The sequence below is a fragment of the Scomber scombrus genome, chromosome 13, assembly GCF_963691925.1.
Source record: "Scomber scombrus chromosome 13, fScoSco1.1, whole genome shotgun sequence".
NCBI lineage: Eukaryota > Metazoa > Chordata > Actinopteri > Scombriformes > Scombridae > Scomber > Scomber scombrus.
This window is the reverse complement of record NC_084982.1, coordinates 21,167,343-21,183,569: the sequence shown is the minus strand read 5'-3', so window position 1 is coordinate 21,183,569 and position 16,227 is coordinate 21,167,343. Positions and strand designations below refer to the sequence as shown.

The 16,227-nt window shown below is 38.0% G+C and overlaps 1 protein-coding gene across 1 annotated transcript in view; it reads left to right on the top strand.

Annotated features, from left to right (window-relative positions):
- The window catches only part of lrp1bb (low density lipoprotein receptor-related protein 1Bb), a 194,308-nt gene that overhangs the window by 121,692 nt on the left and 56,389 nt on the right, over positions 1–16,227 (top strand). Inside the window, exons 42-50 of the mRNA XM_062431318.1 lie at positions 2,462–2,651; positions 5,700–5,904; positions 8,165–8,357; positions 10,716–10,841; positions 11,916–12,044; positions 13,087–13,206; positions 14,061–14,174; positions 14,383–14,532; positions 14,745–14,867. Coding sequence (XP_062287302.1) covers positions 2,462–2,651; positions 5,700–5,904; positions 8,165–8,357; positions 10,716–10,841; positions 11,916–12,044; positions 13,087–13,206; positions 14,061–14,174; positions 14,383–14,532; positions 14,745–14,867 — 1,350 coding nt within the window. The remainder of the gene's footprint in view (positions 1–2,461; positions 2,652–5,699; positions 5,905–8,164; positions 8,358–10,715; positions 10,842–11,915; positions 12,045–13,086; positions 13,207–14,060; positions 14,175–14,382; positions 14,533–14,744; positions 14,868–16,227) is intronic.

The window sequence follows — 16,227 nt, the reverse complement described above, 5'->3', positions numbered from 1 at the left end:
CTCAATACCCGAAAGGGTTTTACCATAAATTTAATCATATGGGACAACCTTGTTAAGAACACAATATTCACTGGTTATTAGCATGTACGTAGGAGGCAAAGAAGTAATAGCAATTACCTAGATATAGACATTTCCTCTTCCTTTTGTCAGATTTTTTCTGCTGTTACTCCTCCTGTAAAGACAATTTAATACAAAATCTATATGATATAATGCCAATGTCTGAATGCTTTCTGCTTACTGACTGTCACAGATTGAATGATGGGACCAATCCCTCTCTATCCCTTCACTAAAGCTCAGTCAGTCCTGTCTTGATAAGCATGACTGGAGTCAGATGAACAGCAAAAGCCTCTGTTCTGCTCGGCTAGCATCATCTGCCATTCTCTGAAGTTTCCACTGGGAGCAGAGCTCAGCAACAGCCCCCACCCACCCCCTACACCACACTAGGAAACTGGCAGAGTGTTACTGATCCACTCCCACCCATCCCCCCGACCCTTCTTGCACACCCCTGCTGAGGGAGCTTTCTGCTTATTTATTATCTTCTAGAATGAACAAGCGTTATCAGAAACCATCTGTTGGGATTTGTAAGTGTCCTTCATACCTTAGCATTTACGAAACGTGGAATCAAAGTGGTGCAAGGAATTAATTTGACTATAATTAAAATTTTTGAATCTATAATGCCTGCCTGTGTGGTTCTTTTAAAGGATCCATACACCTTTTGATGGAATCATCATCTTTAGCATGTAAACCAAGGCTCCCCTCTTTTCCTCTCAAAGTTTCTGCTTGCATCTCGTCATTGAGGAAAGGTGAAGATGTTAATCATCCATATTTCCCTAATTAAACTCTATGTCCCCCATTAATTACTCCCTCGCCCCGCCGACAATTTGTGAGAAAATCCAAGCTGCCAGACGGCTTTTATTGCAAACTATTAATTAGTAGTCAGCTGACTCAGGTAGTGTCTTAAGTATTTTACAGAATTGTTTATGGCTTTTTGGATAAGGGGATACAGGAAAATGATTGGCCACATTTTTGCAGTGTGTATGCAAACGGAAAAAGTTAGACAAAAGATAAAATTCCTGTCAAGATATTTGTCATCATACAGATGTTATGTGAGTAAAAGGGTGTTATAAAATTCATTTAATTATTTTATTGTCTTATCTCATCAATGTTGTTTGGTCTTGTTCAACGGATGCTCCTAACTAGACAGAAGATGCACATTAAATGTGTAGATAATCCCTTGGCCTTTCTAACTATAATATGTAATCTTTTTTTTTGTCAAACTACAAATAAATGTGCCAGTACATAGAAGAGTTAAACATGAATTAATGTACACACAGAACCTGGCATACATCACATAGGTGATGTTTTCAAAGCCCTAACAAAGCCAATTCTCTATCTGGTCGACAAACTGTGATATCTGGCTGCTTTGGCTCCGGTGGCTTTGTAAAATGTGGTTTTATTGAATTGTAATGTATTGGATATATCGGAAAAAGAAACAAACTTTGTTTTCATCTTTCTGGGGAAATAGATTTGCTTCCTCTATTTGATTAGGGGCATATTAGACCTTTTTGGGTTTCTATTTCACTCCAAAAGAACTCTTTATACTGGTGGTTTAAATTAACTTGATTTATTTCGTTTAAGGATTGGCAATTTCTACTACTTTTGCATGGTGTCATTTTCTACTGCTACAGAGTGCAAAGTTGTGTTTTCTTTTTCTAGTATCGACTTCATCTTCCCTCTCCCAAACAAAATGGAAACAATCCTACAATCATAAGTTTTCATAAATACTCTACTAGCCATATTCATGCATTAATACATGACAACTCAACAATGCTGCATTACTGCAGTTATTCTGACCTTCCTTGTGCAACATTGAAGCAGTGGAGGTCAGGTTTGATAAGTCATTCATCAAACTATTGCAAAAATAATCTACAGTAAATAATGAAACATGAATATGGCCAGTTTTTCTGTCTATTGCTTTGACTCTCTGGAGAGTCCCTTCCTGTAAGTCACATTCTTGCATCAACCTGGAGGCTGCAAAACTGTTTTTTTATATTCTGTGTTTAGGAAATTGGTTCCCAATGAAAACATTCAATTGCTGAGTGACTGTTGCATCAACAAATAGCTGTCTGCCCAGAATAGTGAGGCATGAAGTTATTTTCCTGCCAATCACCAAGAAAACGTAATTCCAATTCTAACACAATTGGAGTCTGCCATCTGTTACAGGCAAAGTCAATATTTTCACCTAAATCTACACTACTGTAAGCAACTCTGCCTTTTAGTGGCCCCAGGTAGTGGCAGATAACAGAAAATGTTAACAGTGTGTGGGTTATTAACCAAGACCACATAACGTGTGCTCCCCAGGCCTAAATTTATAGAAGGACGAATAAAGAATCTATACAGTGTCTGAATTAGGTTACTTGGTTAGAATTTGAGCAGCAATCTTATGTTTCTGTTCTTTTAGATGTGGGATCAGTGGAGGGCCTGGCATACCACCGGGCCTGGGACACCTTGTACTGGACCAGCTCCACTACTTCCACAATCACCAGGCAAACTTTGGACCAGAAACGAGTGGGTGCTTTTAGCCGGCAGGCCGTGGTCACTCTTTCGGAGGAAGACCACCCACATGTCTTGGCCCTTGATGAGTGTCAAAAGTCAGTAATTCTTCTTTGTCCACCTGAAAGTTTTGTCTGCAGAAACAGCACACATACATACATACATACATACATACATACATACATACATACATACATACATACATACATACATACATACATACATACATACATACATACATACATACATGATATACTCTGTAAATAACATGTTCTGTGTTAATGTTTAAAAAATGTGTCTACACTTTTGAAAGATTTTTATGAGAATGAAAGGTGAGAATAAATATACATTGTGACATTATTTTTGACTGCAAATGGTGTCAACTAAATATCATTTTAGTTGGACTTTAAGCACACTGTCACTCTTTTCAAATTATTGTATCCTTCAGTTAATAAAAAAAAAAGTCTGGATCTTCTGTAAATCAAGCCTTTGATACTGTCATTCACAAAATGTTTATTTATAGGTTTATAGGTTCAGCTACTCTCAGTTTTATTTCCACTAGTGCTCATTATCCCCAGAAAGTCTATACATAAATAACACCTGATACAGAATATCACTGCCAGAGCTTTCCCTGGGAAAAAAGAAAATCCAAAATCTGTCCACTGGCATCCAATTATTTTCAGGACAGATTTTTAAGATCATTTTTATATAAATCATGGACATCTAATCATGGACTTGTGCCTACCAAATATCACTGATATGCTGCCCAGATATGTCCCACATAGAGCTCTCAATTTTACAGATTGCCTTTTGCTCAATGTAATAAAAATGCTGACAAATACAGCAGTCTCTTTTTGCATCTGAGGACAGCACATCAAATGCATTTGTTTTAAAGTAAATGCTATGCCTGCCTTTTATCTTTATTTTAACCTAGTTGAAAGTAATCACTGGCCATGTTATTATGATAAAAAATCGTAATCCATGTAGTCACAATCCATAATTAGAAAAATGCAGTGAAAATTGCTTACAGTGATCATGTCTGTCCAGGTCGAGTTGATCATTATAAGTGGATGATTATTAAAACTGAATATGTTTTCTTTTTCATCATTTCTCATACAGATTACCATCTAATTGACATGTGTATATTTATCACATCAATATAACGTCATGAAATGGATAGCTTTGCAATTTACTGAATTTGAGTGTTTCAAAGTATTGTACAGCTGTTTCAAATGCTTGTTGTTTCATTGCTACATGTTGTTTTTGCGGTTTGTCATAAGCTTCAAGGAGATTACGTTTTTCAATAAGAGAAAATTACTTTCTTTTTCCAACCATGATTTCAATGTGCACACAGCAGCAGCCTCAGGTAGCCAGCCTGAAGCAGATGGGTTACTGCGAGGCAATAATGGTGCCGAGCCGCTAAGTGCATATCATATGTGCATCATGAAAGCAAAGCAAAGTATGTTCTCATGTATGAAAAGACCCAAAATGAACGCTGTAAGCAGACTACTTGATAATGACATGTGAATTATATAAACAGCATATGTATGGGAATGTTTCTGGCCCAAGCTTTTGATCCATATAAGCAGGTGATCACTGTAACTGTGATCACTATAACAAAAAAAACAAAAAAAAACTAATTATAGAATTATTACAGCATTCAAATACTTATTTGTTTTGTGTTACTTTTACGACCTTAAACAGACCTACTTTACTTCTTCAGAAATATAAGAAAATCAAAAGAGACTAAATGAGACAAAACTTTTGGAATAGTGTTTTAGCACCAAAAGACAGTTATGAATTGTGTGATAGAGTAATTATAGCTTCTCAACAATCAACTTGCTGACTCTTTAGCAAGTCTACATTCAGTGCCAAGTTTTTGTTGTATTATGCTGTCTTATGCTACAATTTGAGCTATCTTAAATTGAAATATATTGTGTTGGTAGGCATATATTTAATGAGTCAATTTTGACTAAACTGTGACTTTGACAAAGATTTGTACTTTGAACACTTGATGTGACAATTTAATTTATAGTGTCTACCACTTTTTTTATTTTAAAGCATAGAGGAAAAGGTGCTTTCTGTTCTTAAAAAAGTGAAAATAACACATCAGTATTCCTGATACATCTAGGTTAGATTTAACACTTGCATATTGATGAATATAAAAATGGTACTATGAGCAGTCTTAAAAGAGTCATTATCTTGCTTCCCCTGTTCTACCAGCTAAATTAATTTCTTAACTTCAGTCTATGGTCTACTCTGCATTGGCACTTTGACACCATATCCATCCCATTGTCTGATAATTCAAATTCAAACTCAAGTGATTAATTAGCAGTCCCTGGTTGTGACTTCTGACCTTAATCCTTATTATCCGACTGGAGTGGACTTCCTTGACTTCAATATAATATGAAGTGAGAGTTTGGGAGCTAAAAAAAGTTTGTTTACACAATTTAAAAATATATCCACCTCCTTTTTTTGCGGTTTATCTACATAGCTGTGGATTCAAAACATATATTGTCCATCTTGCAAAACCCATAAAAACTAAGATATAAATCTTTAATTTATTTACGCTCCTGCCATTATCTGTGTTTCTTATATTCTTAGAAGTCCTCATGGGGGAGAATATGAATAAATATCCTCTACCTCACAACCTGTGACGCTGATCTGTTTTATCAAATTGATACTGAGCTACACTTTATCACTGAGGGGCTCTTTCTGGGCAAAAAGGAAGCAGATGACATCTTCTCAGATCTTGGCTGCTATGGGATCTTGTTGATAACTGACTGAGACTACTGCATAAACCTCTGGCAATTTAATTTCGAGAAGAAAATGTTCTTATTCATTAATATTTGTTTTAAAAGGCATGCATGGCATAGTTTACTCGGTGAGATGTTAGTGTAACAGCTTTTATAGGAAGCCAACATTGCTGCTTATTGATCCAATTTCAGACTACACGTAGTTTTTGCTGAGGTGATATGAATTTGTGGAAGTACTGAGGTGAAGTACTGTCATGCTCTATCTGGAGAGCAAAGGAGTTTCTAATGACATCTACACATTCAGATGAAGCCACTTGCAACTGCTAAATTACTATAGTTGAAAAAAGAAAAAAGTCTGATTCTTGCTTTCTCTTCCCTCACACATTTTAGCCTGATGTTTTGGACCAACTGGAATGAACAGAGGCCCAGTATCATGAGATCCACCTTAGCAGGCAAGACCATGAGGATTATCATCAGCTCTGACATCCTGACACCCAATGGACTGACCATTGATCACAAAGCAGAGAAGCTCTACTTTTCAGATGGAAGCCTCGGCAAGATTGAGAGATGTGATTACGATGGTTCCAGCAGATACGTGAGTAGGAAAAAATGTAGCCCTATTTTTATTTTTTTTTACAAACATAAAAATACAATGAGTTTCTTTTGTAAAAAACATTTGTCCTTGTAATTGTGACACATATTTTATTTGTATTTCTAATGACCTTATTATAACTGCAGTTACTGGACAGTGATTGTATGGCACCCTTTGAAATTCCAGTGAATCGAATACTGTTTTTTATGAAAGAGATCCAGTGACTCACAAGTTAGGATGTGTTTTCTATGTGTCTCTTAGTGATGTGGCTGTTTTATTACAAAACATCTGAGAAGGAAGCAACATATTCAGGGAACACACCTCAATTTGATCTCCCCCTTATTTTCTATAATGAAACATTTTTCTGTCTCCCATTTACTCGCCGATACCTGTTGGTGTTCCTAGAGCCCAGTACAAGGGATAAGATACCTCATGACGCTCTTTCTGATATTTCATCTTTTGGAGTGAAGATGGTTTGCTTAATCATAAAAGGCACTCCTTGCTAAAGTAAAGAAGCTCAGTGAGGCGAGTTATCATTTTATGCATGAAAAGTTGCATGCATTCTGTAATGTAAAATATTCCAACTGGCTATATATCTTTTCTATCCCTGGTGCATAAAGGATTACAGCAGAAGATACAATTTTTTTTGGCTACAGATTTCAGTTTTTTCTTGACAAGACCTCTGCAGCTCAGCACCTTGGCCCTTCTCAATTAGCTGCCCATATGTTTGCTGAGCCGGGTCACTAGGCTCAGGAAGTCTTCAACTTTGGATCCCCACCTGCCCTTTCTGCAGCCTTGTCCTGCAAATGAAGGCTTTGCAGTGTGAGCACTCTGGGTGCAGATTCTCCATTCCAATTAAAATGTGTAAATTAAACAGATATAGCTGATTGTCAGCCTCAGCAAACTGTGGCAGTGGAAATCTTAAGACAACTCCATCCATTGTATTTAAATAACTGGCTTTGGATATGGAGGGTTAAGGCCCCTTGTCAGTTGTGTTCGGAGTCTGACTGTTTTATTTTATTTGGAACGCATCTGATGCTTTTTAATCAGTGCAGCTAGGAAAAGTCTGCAAGATTTCATATTGGAATAAAAACATTTGTTTTGTAGAAGAAAATGCATTGTACAGCATGTATTTAAACACATGAATGTAGACTAGTATGGCAATGGAGTGTTCAGCTAATCCTCTTCACTGCAGCAGTGCCATTACATGCTGACAGTGTGGTTGTAGAGAAGAACAAGAGCTGTGCCATTTTGAGAGTAGAGACCCATGTCGGTAATGAAGGCAGGACTTCACAAAGGGCAGTGGAGTGCACGATAAGGCACGATGTCAGCATGTTTAGTGCAGAAAAGATGTCCTTTTTTCCATGAAGAGAGGGAATATTAATTGAGTGTCATTTGAGTTCAATCTCAACAGTGTGCTCCCTTCAAGTATTTATGTTACCACTGAAGTAATCAGGTAGGAGTTTGTCGACAATGACAACTGAATTGAGCTATTTGAATATTGTTGAATAGTAAAAGACTGAAATACTTGAAGTTAGAGTGATAGGAACATATGAAATATGTTCACATTTACCCAAAACACAATTTCACTGCACGGGTAATATGTTGCTGGCTGTAAACCTAATGTCTCCCAAATCTAATTTCCTATCAATATGTTACCCCATCTGGCGTTCTATATTTCTCTCTGTGTCTCGTCTCTGACTCTCACTCATCTGATGGCCAGTTGTTGCTTCCACACGCTGGGCTCCTTTAATCAACACCTGTCCTATTAATCCCAGTATGGCACAGGGCTAATGCAGTGCTGCTTACAAGCCTGTTCCACTAATGGCGGAGACTACAGAGCTGCTGGAGGCCTTGATCCCCCCCCACAAGCCCAGAGAGTCCCACAAGGAGGGATCTGATGGATTCCTGCCTCCCTGCCAATGACACTGTCATTTATTCCCCCAACATCTGGGTTAAGCAGTCATGTGGGCGGCAGGGGTGATGTGTTGATTAATGAGTCGAGACATTATTCTCCACATTTAGTCCTACGGTAACACTCAAAATTCGGTTGATGCCTTCTCCTGCCAGAGCTTGAACAGACATTTGTGATTGGTTTGTAGATGGAGATGCAAATATTGACAGCACCAAATGTATGAATTCCTCTTGTGTTGCAACTGTATTATCTATGCATAAAAAAAAACATTCACAAATACAGAGCAGCATGTGACAGTACAAGCGTGATGTAGAAATTATCCTAATGTACTTGCTCTACAATTTTTAGGTCATTGTCAAATCAGGCCCCGGGAACTTCTATGGCCTCGCCATCTATGCAGATTTCATCTACTGGTCAGACTGGGCCCGCAGGTCTGTTCTACGATCCAACAAGTACACAGGCGGTGACACCAAAGTACTTCGAGCAGACATACCACATCAACCAATGGGAATTATTGCTGTAGCCAGGGACACAAACAACTGTGAGTATTTGAACACCTGGAGATGAGCTTATTTTAATGAGCAGTGCTCTGTCTGCAAATATTTGTGTATAATGTGTATGCAGGTGCCTGGATGTTCATGTGTGTTTATGGGCAGGTGTTTGTACATGTGCATATTTATTATGTTAGTGTATTTTAGGACCAAAATAGATGTGTTCATGCACTTTCTACGGTAGCAAAAAGAGAATTAGCCATGTCACTTATACAGTTTGCATGTACTTGTCTGTTTTAATTTGTTTTGTGAGGACTGGATACACTTTCATCTCTCTCTGGCTTAATGTTTTTTCAGTGCTATAATGCTTGACTACACAGTAAACCCAGACTAATTCTGGCTTTTGAGGCCAATATCAATATTTGTGATTACAAAATAATTATAATAATGAAAATCTGGTCATCTGACAAATATATACACAAGGTATTATATTTAGGATATTTATATACCGTTGAACAAAAAGCTTTATAATCTAAGATGACAGTAAAGGCTTTTTAAAAATTACATGTTATGCAGTAAATTTAATGTAAGCTTTATAAACTTATTTAAAATAGCCAGGAATATATAAACAAATACAACAAAATCATATCATACTATAAATAAAAGTCAAATATTCTACACAGACGTATCTGTTATTACTCATTATTGGCTCATAATATTAGCCCACTGATAAATTGGCCAGGCTCTACTAACAAATAGAAAAAAGTTAAAAGAGCGTTTTGTTTTGATGTCCAAAAACAACAGTAATGATAAATGAAGGTGGTCTTATTTAGAATGACTACACACTTAAGTTTCAGAGGTAATTAATAAAAAAGTACCCTATGGTGTTGAGGGAGTCTCTAAAGTGCTGTATAAAGTTTAATTTCCAAGTAGGGCAAAGGGAAGTGGGCTTAAGTGTGTCCCACTGGTTGGACTCAGATGCTGAGAAGTATGCTGTTCCTCGTTTATCTCGTCATGGGAAATAATCACTAGTGTCGGGAGGGTTTCTTCTGAACTGTAATATGTTACAGGTTATTGGTTACCCTGTTAAAAATGTAATGAATGATGTAACTATTTAAAGAATACATTTAGATAGAACCCCCTTTGTAATCACCCACATTCTAATTAGTAACTTTAAATTAATTACATACTTTTCCTGAGTAACCGTAATGGATTACAATTACATTTATTTGTAATTTAATTACTTAACTCCCCAACACTGACAATCACATCACATGACCTGCATTGGCACAACCGCAAGTCTACAGTGTAATGTGCGTTGACCATTGGTGGATTTCTTAATCAGTTTATCCTTTTCAGTCATTACATTGGTAACCTCTTATTGCATTGTTTTATCATGAATATCCTGACTGAGTAAACATAAATTATTATATATTCTTCTCTCATGAATAAAATACCCAATGGCTGGAGGGAATGTAATAACCGAGGGTCTCCAGTGGACACGCTTGTCTCTGAACACTTGCATTTGATACTGTGTCTCTTCTCGCTAAGCTTCTTTTCTACCTTTTTTTTTTCTTCTCAGGACTAGACTACCACCTACATTTTCTTTCATGGGTTATGTCTGCTGTTTGGTCATGCGTTTTAGTGCATTTCATGATTCCCACAGAGCTACAAACAGTTTTTTTTTTATATTAGCACCCCAGGCAGGGAATGACAAATATATGCAGCATTGTACACCTGCTACCTGTCAGTGAAGATAGCTGCCTGTAGCCAGTATTAGTACAGTATGTTAAGTGCAGAAGTGCCTTGTTAATCATATGTTCCTCTGATCCTTTAAATTTAAACAAATGTATAGTGTCCTTAAATGAACCCCATCCTTAATAAATCTTAAAATCTATTGTAAAAGTCAGTTATTGGATAATGTATCTGCCTATTTTTGTTTTAGAGGCCTACTTCTCATTCCTGCTAGTAACTTCGATAACCACAGCATGAAAAATCAAGATTTTTCCATCTCAACTGTAATGGGTTTTTTACAGAACAAAATCCATATCAGCTACCGCACCCATTAACTGGAAAGGTCAGGTTTGGTGTCAAGCCCTCAAATTCAAGAAGCAAGATCTTTTAGGGAAAAGTCTGTCCTATGAAAAGAAGAAAATGCATGTTTTGTTCCAGCTCTGTCACTGCATTTTAAACATTTATTTGGAATATAACTCACTAATAATACAAGAGATAAGCGAGGCTGAGCCTAGGTTTGTCAAGCAGAAACGTAATCTACATCGCTTCCTCACCAGATAACTCCATTTATGCACTGAACATCTGAGTCTGATTAAATCAAAAATAGGAAGTGTGTCCCAGGAGATTTGACTGCTTTTGACCGCTTAATCAGTTGTGTTTGATTGTCATTTAAGGTGAGCTGTCCCCATGCCGACACATGAACGGAGGCTGTGGTGACCTCTGTCTCCTGACCCCATATGGAAAGGTCAATTGCACTTGTCGTGGAGAACGTGTGCTGTTAGATGACAACAGATGTGTGTGTAAGTCATGACGAGCTTCGAACTTAATTACACAGGGGCTGCTAACCCTGAGAACATTCTCTGTACCAGATATTGATTCTAATGACACTCTTTATGGATCGGTCATATTGAACTGAGCCATTGTCTACATAGATATGCATAGTGTAACCTGGTTACTGTTCACACATAGGTTAAGATCTTGTTTAGATGAACCTTTGATATGTTTTAATTGAGTCCATTTTACATAGCCAATCACAAACAGGACAACATGAGCTGCTGTCTCTGCTTCCTCTTTGACTAATCAGGAAGTTTGTTACTGACTCACAGTCAATACTGCTCAGGAAAATAAATCTATAATGCTGTGTTACTTTATGTCTATGCAGACAGCAGAACATGAAGTTCAAAGGAGTAGGATGTTTGTCACAGTTACCTGCCTAAAGTCACAAGAAAAAAGCATTGCAACAGTGTCTGACTTCCTAATTTGACAAATTGCTGGTTGAATTTGAAACGCGATGTGAGAATACACCATAACGAGGTAGGGATTGTTCAAACAGGAGAAGTTTGGCCACACCATATATGGGAAATGATTCAGAAGAGCTGGATGATGGCCTGAATAGCATAGAAAAGCACACGCTTTTTACCACACCCCAGTCAAAACTAGAGCAGCAAGATGGTTTGTATTTTTAAATTATGAAGCTGCAAGCAGAGCACAGAGGAAGATTGTCAAAGTATGTTTTAATTTACTGTATGCTTGATGACAGAAATGACTAAAAGTACAATTTTGACATGAATTTAAAATGAACTGTACCATTTCAAATGTGGTACAGTTCTAGCTACCATTTACATATGATACTATACCAGATTTCCCGCAAGTTGAAGTATAAGCATAATGGGGTCACTGAATGCAGTTATGACATTTACAAATGTTGACCCAGAAGTGGGTTGTTGAAGAGAATGCTCTAAGAGTGGAGTTCACTATGCATTGAAATGTAGCCTCTGATTTTACCTGTATGTTTAACACTGGTTCAGGATACACAGTCAAGTCTTGAGATGTTTACAGTCATTGTTCATGACCCACCTTCTCTTCTTCTGCAGCAGAAAATTCCTCCTGCAACATTCACAGTGAATTTGAGTGTGGGAATGGTGAGTGCATTAACTACCAGCTAACCTGTGATGGAATTGCCCACTGCAAAGACAAATCAGATGAAAAGATGCAATACTGTGGTAAGACTCACATATACTCATACAGTATATAACATAAAAGATAAGAATGTTTCAGGAAAAATAGATGTTGGTTTGGTTTGGAATTATTCAGGCCAGTTCAGATCAATTATTCAGAACAAGACTTGATGCCATTTGGAAAAAAAAATTCAAGATATCTGATCTTAAAAACTTTAAAACTGGGCTGTTCACATCAAATCATCGGCACAGACACAGATGACTGTTTCCAACGATACACTGACATGAGCATGATTTCTTTTTGTTTTTGATAGCCTATAAGCTGCATTATTATCTATGAACAGATTAAAAAGTATCATTGTTTGACTGGTTACCAGTGTTTTGTTTGCTAACTCTAGCAACTCAACTCACAACATTAGTTTAACGTTAATGACAAAAATGACAAAACATAACTTAGTAGGCACACCTAGCATGCCAGCAGTCGAGCAAAATGCAACATTTTTGAGCTATGATTGTAAATGTAATTCTATTCTTCAAAAAGTTGGATGAGCTGGTCCTCCCCCTCCTCTGTAAGAAGTCTATCTGCAGACTCACAGTTGTGCACACAGCACACCCACTTTACTACATGACACAACCACTTGGTTAGGTTAAGGCATGACGATTGATATGGTTAGGGTAAGAGCATCAGGAGCGTGTGTCGTGCAGTGAAGTGAGTGTGGTGTCAAAGAGTCTGTAAGACTGCAATTAGACGCTTGTCCTCCTCTGTCTAGAAATTCACCATGTGCTGTTTCCTGATTGGTTGAAGAGAAATAGCTACTTCCTTACTTTCTAAAACTGCTCTTAGCGATTTAAGGTAGGTCTTTTGAGACCCCAGGCAGCAGCTTTAGATGCTGTACAACTAACGAGTTCACACCACTGCAATTTTTTCCGCAGCATTCTCAAACTGTTTCATCTTGTTGTGAATCATTGATCTGAAGATGGCTTTATAGGAATCATAGCACCTGTTGATCGCTTTCTGTCAAGGTCATTTCTGGAGCAATGGGTATTTGGTCATATCTAACATATTTATGCATGTCTTTGTGCTCAGACAACAGGAGCTGCCGGAAGGGTTTCAGGCCCTGCTACAACCAACGTTGTGTGGCCAACAGTCGTTTCTGTGACGGGATTGATGACTGTGGGGATAACTCTGATGAAGCCTTCTGTAGCAGTGAGTCACGACCGTTTGATCTCTTCTTCAATCCATCCTTCCCTCAGAGGCAGGATGGATTAATGCTTATATTAATACAGCATGCGAGGCGACATGCTGTGCTAAGCATTCACTATCTAATGAGCCCCAAGATCATAAAGAGTGCACATATTCAAAGATGCTCCTAACACCCTATCCTAAAAGACTACTTTGGAGAGCCTGGACAATGCTTCATGTCCCTTCAGTATGTCCAGACTCAGTTAGCTCTGACCTTGTTGGTTAAATAATCCGGGAAAAAGTACAGCTGTGCATATTTTTGTGCTGTAATTAGCAATAGTGGGAAAATGTTGTAGTGTATAGACTCTTCATACCCTACCAAGCTGATTGAGTCTACACGAAGACAGATAGCATTATTACAGTTAATGCAAACCTTGCAAGACAGCACTCTTGGATTTCAGAAGGAATTTGTATGTGCCATTTCCAGCATTGCATTTTCAATGGGGCATCATCAATTATTACCATTAAAGCATTTAATTATACTATTTTCTAAGCTGTATATTGGTAATAAAACGCAGAGGTGAAATGACGAGAGCCATTGTGCAGTATTTGGTAAATGAACAACATAGCAAATATTAAGTGTCAATTCCTCTTGCACAGCAGTAAGCAGGTTGTGATATATGGGCAGTTTTTAGGACGTACAGTCCACAGATTGCAAGTTATCATAAACCTTTTCAGTTTGGCAGTTTGCAACCAAGAGCTAATTTTAACAACCTCCAGCAAGAGCTTACACGTATTGTTGTGAGCTGTACCTGTAACTGTCTCTGAGTGCTGTTTCTGTTGTGTTATCTTTTTGAAATGCTAATTCTTTCTCCCAGATGTCACATGTGGCTCATCAGAATCATCGTGCAAGGATGGGAGCTGTGTACCCAGCTCAGCCTGGTGCAACCAGGTCATTGACTGTGCTGATACCTCAGATGAAAAAAACTGCAGTAAGTCCTTTAACCTGTACTTTGCATTGCAGCTACAATGTAAACACTCTATCTATACACTCTATGTATAACGCTCTATCTATATCACATCACTTGGATCCAGTAACTTAAATCTGTGCTCGTCACTCGGATCAGATTGAATGCTGCCCCCCTCACCATCATTGCCACTGTGACAGACAATTATTGTGGTGCTGTGTTTTGTATTCAGACCACACCGACTGCTCTCACTTTTACAAGCTGGGGGTGAAAGAAAAAGATTTCATCAGCTGCAACTCCACCTCACTGTGCATCCACCCCTCATGGATCTGTGATGGTGCAAACGACTGCGGAGACTATGCTGATGAGACCAACTGCCAGAGTGAGCAACCGACACAAAGACACACATTTTACATGTACATTCAGGGACAGCTGTAAGGATGCCAGCTTCTGTCAGAAAACACTTAAGACTGATCTCATTTTCAGAGATGATTATGACAGTGGAATAAGAGATTCAGAGAACTTAGGAAAAAATATTGACCTCAATCATCATGAAAGCCCACAGGACTTACTTGGTTTTGTTGTTTGTCCCAGTTTCCCATGGGCAGAAGTGTGAGGAGGGCCACTTTGCTTGTCCAAGTGGGAATTGCATCTCCAGCGTGTGGCTGTGTGACGGCCAAAAAGACTGTGAAGACGGAGCAGATGAATTCCAGTGTGGTAAGCCAACAAAACGTACCTCTCATGGAAGAGCTCCTATACTAAAAACTGAGATGATGTTGTTTTCTCTAACAAAAAGAAAAAAATTTGGTATTTGGGTGATGTACACAATACTGTTGGCAGATGGAGGGATATTTATTTTCCATTAACAAGAAGCTATTTATTGTAATTTTATTGTCATTTAAATAGATCCAGCCCTGCAACAAATATTACATACAATATACAGTATTAGAAGGAGACAAAAGACAAGAGATGATTGTTTTTCGTGCCATAAGGCAATTTCTAGTTACTTTGTTTTGCTCCCCCTTATTGTGTATTTGTGATTTCTCAAGTGAATGATGCTGGTTTTTTGGGGGTTTTAAAATAAAATGTAATTCCAACCGTGAATTCAAAGTGAGGCTGTTGAGGAGATTATATTTTACCCTTCTCTCTATGAATTATAATATACAGCACTTCCACTGTAACAATTAATTAATGAGCCATCAGTCACTGAGATGGTTATACTGAAGATGGAAATGTGAGTTCAGCAAAATGCAGTGTCATCTGAAAGGATTACACATTACAATGCCATTCCTCTTCTTCCTTCACCAGAGGCAGCGAGAGCATACTTGCTCTTTGCTTTGATCCAAGATAATGTATGCAGAATTTACCATGACAAAGTCAAGATCTCCCCAATTAAACAGGAGAACTGTAATTAAGTCATGGTATGGATTAATATAATTTGCCCTCAAAACCAACAGCTTGCACACATACCCATTCACATATCATTGCTTTTGGCATCAAAGCAAATCGGACAGGGTGCTTTAATGTACGTGGTCAGAGTAGCTGTTAACCTTCATCACAGTCACACCCGTGCACAAGGTAATTAGATCTGATGGAGCAGTCTACACACAGACAGTGTCAAAACACTTGCTACATGTATTGTATTATGAGTTGTATGCTTGGTGTACTGTCTGTCTCAAAATGTATGGTCAAGCCAATTAAAGTGTAAGAGGTTATGAAGCAGTCAGATATTAGTGTTGTCATCTGTGTGCAGACCTGGAGGAGTATTGCACTGCATTATATGTGAGGTAAAAGAGATGTATCTATTGGAATTTGCAATTATAGACACCAAGTACATCCTATTTGTCACACATATGCACACAAAAAATGTTCTTGCTCCACCCCCACTGTTTTTCTTTTTTATTAGTAATGCATGTGGCATGGCTCTCAGGATGGGAATGTCAGTCAGTCTGTCCACCAATTTAGTCGAGGCAGAAGTATTTCAAAGATTATGGTTTAGGATAATCTACATTTATCACATTACAAAAAAATATCGTACTGACCAGGGCACCACCTTTGGGACACAGGAAACAATTTT